The sequence below is a fragment of the Rhinatrema bivittatum genome, chromosome 16 (assembly GCF_901001135.1).
Source record: "Rhinatrema bivittatum chromosome 16, aRhiBiv1.1, whole genome shotgun sequence".
NCBI classification, from domain to species: Eukaryota; Metazoa; Chordata; class Amphibia; order Gymnophiona; family Rhinatrematidae; genus Rhinatrema; species Rhinatrema bivittatum.
Genome location: NC_042630.1, coordinates 32,574,904 through 32,587,051, shown reverse-complemented (window position 1 = coordinate 32,587,051; position 12,148 = coordinate 32,574,904). Strand labels below are relative to the sequence as shown.

General features: G+C 47.3%; 1 protein-coding gene across 1 annotated transcript in view; it reads right to left on the bottom strand.

Moving 5' to 3' along the window:
• Nucleotides 1-11,914, bottom strand: part of LOC115077923 (T-complex protein 1 subunit gamma-like) — a 35,225-nt gene extending 23,311 nt beyond the window's left edge. The window contains 5 exon segments of the mRNA XM_029580363.1: nucleotides 3,812-3,875; nucleotides 5,485-5,540; nucleotides 6,009-6,038; nucleotides 6,040-6,071; nucleotides 11,752-11,914. Of these exon segments, the coding sequence (XP_029436223.1) occupies nucleotides 3,812-3,875; nucleotides 5,485-5,540; nucleotides 6,009-6,038; nucleotides 6,040-6,071; nucleotides 11,752-11,779 (210 nt within the window). The 5' untranslated portion in view covers nucleotides 11,780-11,914.
• Between the last annotated feature and the right edge of the window lie 234 nt (nucleotides 11,915-12,148).

The following is a 12,148-nucleotide window of genomic DNA, read 5'->3' as shown; positions in this document are numbered from 1 at the left end:
GCCAGATTCACGAGGTCCGCGAACCAAGGCCTCTGTGGCCACTCTGGTGCCACGAGAATCACTTGCCCCGGGTGAAATTCTATCCTCCGGATTATTTTTCCCACCAGCGGCCAAAGGAGGAATTCGTGCGGCCAAGGGACCACTAGGCCATCGACTCCCTCTGCGCCGTAATCTCTTCTGCGACTGAAAAAGTGCATTGCTTTGGCATTTGTGAGTCGCCACAGGTCCAAGTGAGGTTCGCCCCACCTGTGACAGATCCCACTCTCCTGGGTCCAGCTGTTGGCGGCTGAGGAAGTTCGCCTGCACATTGGTCGATCTTGCAATGTGGGACAGCGCCATTCCTAGATGCTGTTCCGCCCAGGACAACAGCTTCTCTGCTTCGATCACTACGGGACGACTCCTGGTTCCTCCCTGCCGGTTGATGTAGGCTACGGTCGTCGCATTGTCTGACAAGACTCAGCTGCCTGATTGTGCAGGAGGGGAAGGAAGCTCTGCAGAGCCAGCCAGATGGCCCTAGTCTCAAGACGACTGATCGACCAAGACGCTTCCACCAGAGACCACTGACCCTTAATAGAGTCTGGCATACCGCTTCCCAGCCAGAGAGGCTAGCATCGTTGTCACCACCATCCACTGGGGCACTTCCAGACTCACCCCAGTAATGGAGCCACAAGAGCCTCCTAGCAGAGACTGCAGACACTATCATCTGCGACGAGGTGCGAAGGTGGTCATACAAAGCATCCGCGCCATAAGCGACGGCAGCTTCCAGACGTTCCGCCCTACTTCACCTCTTGGGGCTCCAAATCCTTGGCGCTCAGCAACTGCTGCACCCAGCAGAGGCCTGCCCTGAACATGTACCTACTGCAGACCACAGCACGAATACCCAGGGCAAAACTTTGAAAATCCTCGAGGTGACCTTCCAGATTGTGATCCTGGAGATCTTTCAATGCTGCTGCTCCCAGCCACTGGGATGGTAGTCTGCTTCATGACCGCTGAAACGGATGCGTCCACTTTTGGAACCCATAATAGCTCCAAAATGTCTTGTCCATGGCTCTGCCAACCTTGGGCCCAATCTCTGGAGTATCCCACTCCTGAACCATCATTTGCTGCAACATGGCGTTGAGAGGAAAGGTTTTGAGCGGGACTCAGCATCCCCTCTAAGACTGGATCTATCTTGTCTGGACTCTGGTCCACAGGAGCTGCCGCAATACCAAACTCCAGCAGGACATGCAGAATTAAGGGGGGCCAGCTCCTCACAACGGAATATACGGACCACCTTAGTGTCATCACCCTCAACTGAGGGAAGTATGCCAGACTCGCGTCCAAACTATCAGAGGGCGAAGGCAGATCCCCCCTGACCCTCTCCTAATCGGACTCATCCGTCATTAAATCCCAGGAAACTCCTCACCCCACGGGGGTATGAATAGTCCAGATTTGCGTTGCCGCCAGCAGATCCTCTTCCTGGCCACCTTTCCAGAGGGGCCCTCAGGAACTTGACCTATTGGAGGTCCCCTCTTCTAAGCACCACTTTCCAAGGTGGCCTGGTGCATTAAAGAATGAATGAACTCTGGGGGAAAAAGCAGACTAGAGACCCTCCCAGGGTACTGGGGCCCCCCATCAGAAGTTTTAACGGACTCCATCCTTCACCCCTGAGGTGCCACCTAGAGTCTTTCAGTATTACACTGTACCCCAAGCAGAATTACTTCCACCTATAACCAAACTTTTCCATAACCCAACCTCCTACCCTAAGAGCAAAGGGAATGAAAAACTTGGAACAGAATGAACGAAACTATGCCCCTAACTCTTGACCTGTAAAGGGGGGCATATGGTATAAACAACACAAGCTGATAGATTATCGAATATGAAAGATAACACTACCGGCCGAGCAGACTCTGGACTGATCTGTGGTACTACAGGAATGAAAATGAGCAGGTAAGAACCAATTTTCCTTTCCCTGTACGTACCCAGATCAGTCCAGACTCCTGGGATGTACCAAAGCTTCCCTAACCAGGGTGGGATTGGAGAGAGTCCCGCTCGAGCACACTTGCCCTGAAGGAACGGGCTCTGGGGCCCAGACATCCAGGCGATAATGCCTGGCAAAAGTATGAGCAGATCTCCAAGTAGCCATCTGACAAATTTTCTGCGGCAACACATGTTGTCATTCCGCACACGAAGCTGCTTGCGATCGGGATTGGACGGCCCTGAACAAGGTATGCAGAACCAATAGCTTCCTTCAGCCAGCGAGCAATAGTGGCCCTTGAAGTTTTATGACCCCTCCTGGGACCGCTCCACAGGACGAACAGATGGTCCGAGAGACGGAAAAGATTTTTGTATACCGTCATTCGTGGTTACATCACAACGGTTCACAGGGTATTAACATCTAACACACGTCATTTTCGGTAATTACATGATAAAAACAAATTATATAAAAAACATTCTGGTAGGGATGCAATAAACCCACCTGTCTGGACTGATCTGGGTATGAACAGGAATGTCTATCATACTCTTCCATCTCTGCTCCTCTAGAGTATATGTGTTTAGTCCCTTCATTCTCAGTCTCATGGTGCTTTTGGCTTACACCCTGTACCATTTTGATATCCTTTCTCTGAACCACCTCTAGCTTGTGTATATCCTTTTGGAGCTATGACTTTTAGAACTGAATACAATATTCTAGCATTTGGTATCTTTTAATTGAATGACAGGTGGGCAAGGACTTTTAAGCTGCTGGGGTTACTCTGAAGAACAGGTTCTCTGTTATGGTAAGGAAAATTGTTTACCTGCTAATTTTCATTCCTGTAGCACCACAGATCAGTCCAGACTCCTGGGTTTTGTCTGCCTCTCTATCTACTCCACTCCCCTCTCCCCCTCCCCAAGCCCAGAAATGTCCAAAATGCAATTCCAAAAATATATCGCGAATTGCATTATGGCCATTTCGGGCATATCGCCACAGCTTAACGCCAGGGGAAAAAGGTGTAGTTATTTCTGGCATTAAGCCCGTGCAAATGCATGCGTTATGCTATCACACAGTGCAATACGTCCTCTAATTTGACTAATTCCCGCCCCTCCAAAAAATTTGCATTCGTGACATGCGCTACAGCATTTTTCGCTTGCATAACGCATTTTGAAGAATGATGCAGTTAGTTTCTTACCACCGAATGAGGAAGATGCTAGAGCTGGGTTTGACCAACTGTTTAAGCTAGTGATACCTAGAAACAGTTATGAACTGTTGGACTTTCCTTCATACATATGCAGGGGAGCAGGTGGTTTTGCAGGAAGACTTTATGCTGCTACTAAACAATCCCTCCCTGTCTTCAGATGGGGTCAGTGGGGTTCTGGAGGACAATATGGTGGGGCCCTACAGGGTGGAATGTTCACAATGTCTTGGTTTATCAGCATTGCCAGTAAACCAGGCTAATGGATCACCCAGAAATCAGACTGCAAGTTGTCCTGAAAGTTCCTGGATGAAAAGTCCATAAACTATTAAGGTGGACTTGAGGAAATGCAAGCCCTTTTCAGAGAAGAGAATGCTAGAACAAGAGATCACGTATGAGGCTCCAAGGAGGTAGTCTCAGAAGCAACAGCAGAAAATATTTCTTCACAGAAAAAGTGGTGGATTCACAGAATGGCCTGGCCTCTCAGAGGAGCTGCTGGCGACAAAATGATAACGGATTCCAGAAGATCCCTAGTCAAGGAAGTGAGGGCAAAGCTAGACATCAACTGAGGTCTCTAGCACTGAACCAGGAATGAAGATGGATGGATGGATGAGCCTTATGATCCTTATCTTCCATCATGTTCAACGAATGAAGGCACGTACCTCTCTAAGAATGGCATTTCCATCGTTGGTCATGACAATTCCACCCATCGGGTCCAAAAAGCATCTGGAAAAGGGAGAATAGGGAACTATACCTTTGGAAAATGCTTTAAAGTGACATGGAATAGCTTAAAAATACATACTTTCAGCACAAAGCAGTGATATTTTAGAAACTTAAGGAAAACTTACATCCTGGTGGTAACAATGAAGATAGCATGACGTGCTTTTTATAGAAAAACAAGTTTGCTTACCATAAACAGTGTTTCCATAGATAGCAGGATGAATTAGCTATGCTGTCTGGGAAGTGTCGTGACCCCAAGTAGGCGGAGTTTCCTCAATGAGTCACAGAGCTTTGACTCTGTGCGGCTGCGTGGTGGTGTTCCCGCGCGATTCCCTCTCCTCCTCAGTTTCTTTGTAGCAAGCGAGAGGTAATAAAACAGGATGTGTCCTTCGTGGGAATGTCTAGGGAGGAGGGAGGGGTCGCATAGCTAATCATCTCTTGCTATCTACAAAAACACTGTTTACGGTAAGCAAACTTGCTTTCCCCCCCCCCCCCCCCCCCCCCCACGTCTATAACAGGGCTGAATTAGCCATGCTGTCTGGGAGTCACTGACTTCTAGCCGATGTGATAGCTACCAGGAAAACCATTTTCCATTTTAGGTATTTTATGTGGCTTATGTCTAATGGTTCAAGGGGGGTAGCATTAGTTGTTCCAAGACAATGTTCAGGTTCCATGGCATGGGTGGATTCGTCACCGGTGGTCGGAGTCGGAGCATGCCCTTCATGAATCTGGAGATCAACGGATGATTAGAATCGGTAGGTCATTATGAGAATGATGAAAAAGCTGCATAGTGCTGATATGTACTCGAACAGATGTGGTGGCCAAACCCACTTCATAAAGTGTATGAAGATACTCTAGTAGCTGAGTGGCAGTAGTTGAGAAGAGATCTAGGTTCCGTAGCTTACACCACATTTGATAGTGTTACTTTTGCCCGCATAATTACGTCTGGTTTGAAGGCTTCCGAGAGGAAGCAATGAGGATGTCCTCTACTTGGAGGATAGGCCTCTAGATGGTTTAATATTTGCCTTTCAATCTCCATGCCGTGAGATGTAGGGATTGATGCATTGGATGGAGGAGAGCGCCTCCTTCTTGTTGTTAAAAGTTGCTGATGGTTCTCCAGTGGTATTAGTGGGCAAATGGAAAGTCGCATGAGATACACATACCATGGTTGTCTTTGTCATGCTGGAGTGAAGAGGATCATGTCCGCTATATCTTGAATGCATTTCTGAATTGTCCTGGATATCAGCAGAATGGGAGGGTGTATCGAAGTTTACTGGGGTAGATGGAGCAAAAGACCAGAGTCTGACGGTTGATTTCCGTGGCAAAGAGGTCGATTGCGGGGAAGCCCCACTGTTGGCAAATGGTGAGGGCTACATCTCTATTTAAAGGTCCATTCGTGTGGGTGAAAAAACCCCTGCTTAGGCGGTTTGCCGTTGTGTGTCACTGAGGAAAACTCCGCCTACTTGGTGTCACGACGGCTTCCAGACAAGCATGGCTAATTCAGCCCTATCTACAGGAAATATATCACTTTTAAAGATGAAGAATGACAAATCCTGTGTATAAGGTATTACCACCCTAAGAGCACTTCTTTCCTTGTTAAACAGCAAACACGTACATTACCTTCATCATTGCTCTTGGTCCCAAACATGTACGAATCACATCTGCAATGGTCTACAAAATGAAGCAAAGTACACAGTGGTCAAATGTAAACCGATTTAAGGTTGTGAATAAATTACACAAATTATTTGGTTTCTAAGCTCCCTTTTTGTGGAAGGTCTAAATAAGAGTTTTCTCCACTCCATTTACATACAACACTTTGGACATCATGATAACTATGCTGGTTTTCTTTAGAAGTCCATGCATGGTAGTAATAAAGGGTTCTGGAATAAGTTGCTTAATTAAAAAAAAAAAAACAAAAACCAAACCAACCCCAGTATCCCCTATTATGTCATATTCTAGCTAAACTAACATTTGTTATTGCATTGATTTCATAATCTTCTTAAATCAGTAAACATTTTCATTTCATTCAAAATAAACTTCTGGTAAAATATGGCCACTGATGAAAAAATACTGCTTTTTATGAATAAAGCCCCCACACAGTATAATGAAAAAAAATACATAAATGAAGAAATACTCTACCTTGGCAGCATTGATGTTTCCTGTCTGGACCTCTCCTTCCAGACTCGCGTTTCATATTCTGGCCTACCAGAAACAGAAACACATGCCAACAGAATTAAGACTGGGTAGATTATTCAAAGATACATTTCTGCATACCCAGGGTCGGTGTTAGCTTTTTTGCTGCCCATGTGAACAAGTAGTGCCTGCGCCCCCCCCCCCCACCCCGGTGATTCACTCTAGCAATCCAAACCCTAAAATCTGACATTCCTCCCTAGCCAGGTCCACCCCCTCCTCCCAGAACCCATGGCCAATGCAAGAGCACTAGGTGCCATAGCACCCCCTACCCGGCCCTCTACAAACACACAATTAGAAATTATGCATCTATAATAGCAGATTGTGCATTTAAATAACATTCAGAGTAGTCTTCCGAGGCGAAAATATGCTCACAACAACCTGTACACTAAATCCACATGCACTGTGGTGCCAACAAGAAAACCCTGCAAACACACACCCACCAGGCCCACTGCAACGCATGTTGAATGTGGGCCCGACCCCCAGAAAACCATGAACAACAACTACCCACGGCAAACCTCCCATGCCAAAACAGCACCAACTGCCAGCGCTCAAACAATCTCACCCATGAAAAAGTAACACTGCAAATACAGCACCAGCTCTTAAAATATAAATATACCTCCCACCAAGAAAATGGAACAAGCCAGGCTGCCACACAACCCCACATAAAAGCCACACACCAGCAGAACACTTCACCTCTGCCACACATGCAAAAAACAGACCCCCACCAAATACAAAACAAAGAGACCACAAAGTAGAAATAGAAATGTGCAGACAAAAATCAAACTGGACATCACAAGCTAGACCCTGTCCACAGAACAACAATGCAAAAACAGAAACATCACCATTCCCCACTAAACAAACAAAAAAAATATATTTATTTATTTATTTATTTAACTTCTTTTACTATACCGACACTCAAGACCAGGTCTTATCGTACCGGTTTCATTAAAACATGGGGATAAAACATCAATCATAATAGTAAAACCATACCAATAACGAAAATAGATATTTCAAGACAGCTGAAGAACAAACATCCAATATTTAAAAACTCATTCAAATTGTCTATTAATATCCCAAACACCAGCAAAATACCTCAAACAGCAGAGGCAAACACCCAAAACCAAAAAGGATAAAAAAAATCCCACTCCCCATACCTGGGAATTAATGGTGGAGGGAGGGCACACAAACCCTCTCCCTTCTGTCTCTCACATATGCACACACTCTCCCTCTCCCACACATACTCATGCTTCCTCTCTGACACGCACGTGCACATACACACTTCACCTTTTCTTTTCTTCCACTTGCTCCCCTGGGAGCTCTGGGCGCGTCTCTTCACTTTGGCCTCTATCAGGCTGGGATCACAAGGTGGCCTCCACTCAAGCCGCTGGTGGTATGCAGTCCGCCGACAGCCCAAAGCCTCTTTTCCACTTAAGCCATTGGCCTCACATCAGCTCCTTCCCCCACCACCCCAGCTCCTCCTCACCTCTCTCCAACCACCCCTCCCTCCTTCCCCACCAGACAGTTCCCCTTCCTCCCCTTCTCACACTACCTCAGCTCCTCCCCATCCCTCCAGAGTCCCCTGCCTTTCACCCCAATGATTCCCCTTTCTCATCTTATTTCCTCAGTATCCTCCCCCTTTTCCCCCCCTCCATTCCTTGCTCTTTCCTTCCCATGCTTTCATCACCTTCCTCCTCCCCCACCCAGTCACTCCCAGGCTATTCCTCCTCCCGCTCCAAGTGGAGTGACTGCTCAACACAGTCTACTAGTGTCGGGCTTCTCCCTCACCCTGCGTGAGCCAGCAGCAGGAGCAGGGGCAGCACCCGAGTGACACCACCCCTGCCCCTCACCACTGCAGAGCCAGTCTTGCAGTAGGAGCTGCTAAATCTCGCTGCTCCTCTCACGAGACTGACCCCGCAGCAGTAGGAAATGACACCACCCAAATACTGACACTGCTCCTGCTGCCAGCTGATGCAGAGGATGTGCCTTTTTTCCCCCCTAATCAGATCAGGCACAGGTTTGGCAAGCCTGCAATATGTCCTATGGCTTTTTTTCCCACTTCAACTGCCTGCGGGTGGAGTCCTCCAGGTAGCCCTGCAGCCTCCACTCCATCTCGGCCACCGGTTGACCAATTGCATACCAATGATCTTGATTACAAACAACTTTCAATAACTATTTTGTAAAAATATCATTCCTGTCACCATGAACACAGAGAGAGACAACCTAAACAAACCACATTCTCGTGCACACTTTTCTATAACACAAGAACAAGCAATATCTCTAAACAGAACCCATTCAAAGCAACTGCTCACATCAGTCACTAATACCCCACCAAAAATGAACCACTTCAAACAAGACTCTCTTCATGCCAAAACTCAGCAACAGAAGTAGAAATACAAAATTCTAGCCCAGCAAAATTAAATTACCATTCAAAATAACACAACTGAAATTTGTCACATCTAGGGTATCACCCAAAAGTGCATTTAAGAGATCAAAACAGTTCAGCTTTTGGCAGAAAGCTAATCCGTCAACTCATCCCCGTTAGCAACAAAAAAAAAAAAATCTAAAATGAAGTTCCTACAATAACACAGGATCAGGATGAAAATAATTCCCATTCAAAACCAACCAGAAGTATTTTAATAGCTACAGTTTATTGTCACATAACACCAAAGGTCCTCTGATCTACTACTGAATGTATTTATATTCTGCTTTTCGGATTACATTTAGGTACTGTAGATATTTACCAGTCCCCCGTGGGCTCACAGTCTAAATTCATTCTTTCCCTGTATGTACCCAGATCAGTCCATCCTCCTGTTTTTGCCTCCTTTCCAGCAATGGAGACAGAGAAAGTTTCACAGACACCGCCTCATAATCTGGTATGCCACCTACAACTCCTCAGTATTTCTCTATCTCTGGAGGTGGAGCAAAACCTGCAGTTCTGAACCAAAGTAAAAGAAGCAAATTTTTCAAGTAGATTCTGTCCTCCTAGGGGGTTGGACAGGTCCTGGTGGGACCATCCCCCCTGGTTATAGGTTAAAGGACGAGCAGGGGTTGGGAACCCCAAATTTGCTCCTTGGGGTGCCGAGGTGACAGGTGGTCCAGCTCCCTCCCCTTCAGTGAGGGTTTTGAGTAGCTTCTATCATTTCTTCAGGGAAGTATCATTTATTTTTCTGGTTTGTTTCTTCCTTCCTCTCTCCTAGGCCTTTGTTTTAATAAAGTTAAAAAAAAAAATGGAAACCGGCAGAGCAAGCTGAGGCAAGACTGCTTAGCAGGCTGCCTGCCCAGACGAGGGAATTGCGGAAGGCTGTGAATTATTTCCTCCTGCTTTTCCATCTCGGCGCTTTTCCCTTCTTCCCAAGGTTACTGGGGCCTGTCGCGCAGTCCGCATCTGCTGTGCCATGCCTCGTGCGAGCCAGTGCTCGCATTGCGGTGAGCGTCTCTCGAGCTTCATGCAGGCCGGCCGGTGCACCCGCTACCTCCCCGGGGGAGGTATCTTTTGGGGGACGCCATGACGACAGCAGTGAGGCAGCAGCACGGCCCTGGATGGTTGTCGGCTGCTTCAGAGCATCAGGCAGACCCATTCTCTCTCAGGTGCCTAAAACACCAGGGTGGGATGGTCCCCTCAGGACCTGGCAACCCCCTGGGAGGCTGAAGGATCTTCAATTCCTCTCACTATTTCTTCTTCAGAATCCTTTTTGTTCTGTTTTTGTTTTTTTTAAGATCTTATTCATCTGTCTAACAGGCCAATACTGTACCGTGCGCTCTGGGGGAGCACAGTGTTAACCCCGCATTTTCTACGCGCTATGTTCCCCTTACTGAATAAGGGGTAAAACTAGCATGTCAAAATGCGCGTCCAACCCCCCCCCCCCCCGAAACTAATAGCGCCCCTCAACATGCACATGCATGTTGATGGCCCTATTAGTTATTCCCGCGTGATGATCAGTAAGTAAAACCATGCAGCCAAGCCGCACATTTTACTTTCAGAAATTAGCGCCTACCCAAAGATGGTGTTAATTTCTGCCCGGCACCAGGAAAGTGCACAGAAAAGCAGTTAAAAACTGCTTTTCTGTACATCCTCTGACTTAATATCATGGCGATATTAAAGTCAGAGGTCCCAATAGTTAAAAATAATAATAAAAAAAAAAAATTAAATTGGCCCTCGGCTTGAAAACCGGACACTCAACTTTGCCGGCATCAGGTTTCCGAACCCATGGCTGTCAGCGGGTTTGAGCACAGACACCGGCAAAATTGAGTGTCGGCTGTCAAACTCGCTGACAGCGCCACTCTTGTCAAAAAAGAGGCACTAGGGACGTGCTAGTGTCCCTAACGCCTCTTTTTACCGCGGGCCTTAATTTGAATTATTTTTTTTAGTGAATTGCACGCACAGGAGTGGCCTGTGCGCTCGCCCGCTCTCCTGCGAACTTTACTGTATCGGCCTGTATTGACTTTTCTTTCTAACGGGCCGATACAATAAAAGTCACGGGAATCCCGGCACATGCACAGGCCACATGATTCAAGAGGGTGGCCTATACAAATTAGGGCCGTGGTAAAAAGAGGCACTAGGGGACACTAGCGCGTTCCTAGTGCCTCTTTTTGGACAGGAGTGGCAGCTGTCAGCGAGTTTGACAGCCGACGCTCAATTTGCCAGCGTCGGTTCTCAAACCCACTGACAGCCACGGGTTCGGAAACCGGACGCCGTCAAAATTGAGCGTCCGGTTTTCAAGCCGAGGGCCGATTTTAAATTTTTATTTTTTACTTTTAACTTTTAGGACCTCTGACTTAATATCGCCATGATTTAAGTCGGAGGGTATACAGAAAAGCAGTTTTTACTGCTTTTCTGTACACTTTCCCGGTGCTGAGAGAAACTAACGCCTACCTTTGGGTAGGCGCTAATTTCTGAAAGTAAAATGTGTGGCTTGGCTGCACATTTTACTTACTGAATCGCACAGGAATAACTAATAGGGCCATTTGTATGTTGTGGGCACTATTAGTTTGAAGGGAGTTGGACGTGCTATTACCCCTACTGAATAAGGGGTAAAGCTTGCGTGTCCAAACAAGGGTTAACAGTGCGCTCCGCTGGATGCACTGTACTGTATTGGCCTGTTAGTAATCAGTACAGACTGTGAGTTTTGCACCTCCACCATCTGCTGGAGACAGAGAAATACTGACGGACTGTGGGTGGCACCTCAGGGTATAGGGCAGAGTCTGTCAAAACTTCCCTGTCTCCATCAGCAGGAGTCTGGACTGATCCGGGTACGTACAGGGAACTCAACCTCTTTAGTGCACACTTAGTCCCTGGCTCCCAGAACTGATCAGTTATGTTGCTCCTATTCTTACTGGAACTTTAGCGCAAAGAAAGAGAGGGAAATATAATGCCTCGGGGCATTTGGTAGAATCAGAGGTTGCGCAAACTCCTGCAATTTGGAAGCCGTCCGTCCGTCCGTCGTCGTCCCGCAAAAAAATTAATTACAGATAGAAACGGGCCGGAAGGCGGTCCTTTCACATTACTTTCATTAATATGCAAGGTCACGAACTCTTTTGTTTTTTTCTTTTACTAATTTGAATTTTCAGTGCAATCTGGCCAGAATGAATGGGCCGAAGCCGGGCCTAAGGGATACAAATAAACGCGCAAGCCGCCGCCTCTGGCACGAAATCCACTTCCTCCACCCTCTTTCCCACCCCGGTTACTCACTCAGCACGAGCACCGGGCGGCTCATCATCTCGCCGGCTACCGGAGGAAAACAGAGAAAAGTAAAGAGAGACACGCTACAGCGAGGAAGGAACTTTCTGGAGAGAGGGCTAGAATCGCCGCTTCACAGGACACAGCCTAACTCCACCGAAGGAAGCAAAGGCGCCTGCGCCCCATGGACCACCCAGGCAAGGCTCCGGTTTGACAGATGGCTGAGGCAGCCAATCGAAATGCTGAGATTAAGGAAAGGGGGAGGGGAAGCAGGAAAGACATGTTTGCCTACGCCGTACACAGAGGAATTAAAAAAAAAGAGGCAGATCGTTGGTGGGTGCTCGCGTGCCTGCTATTGGAGCACTGCGCAGGCTCAGAGCGGCTCGTGGGTAATGGTCTCTCGGCGCAG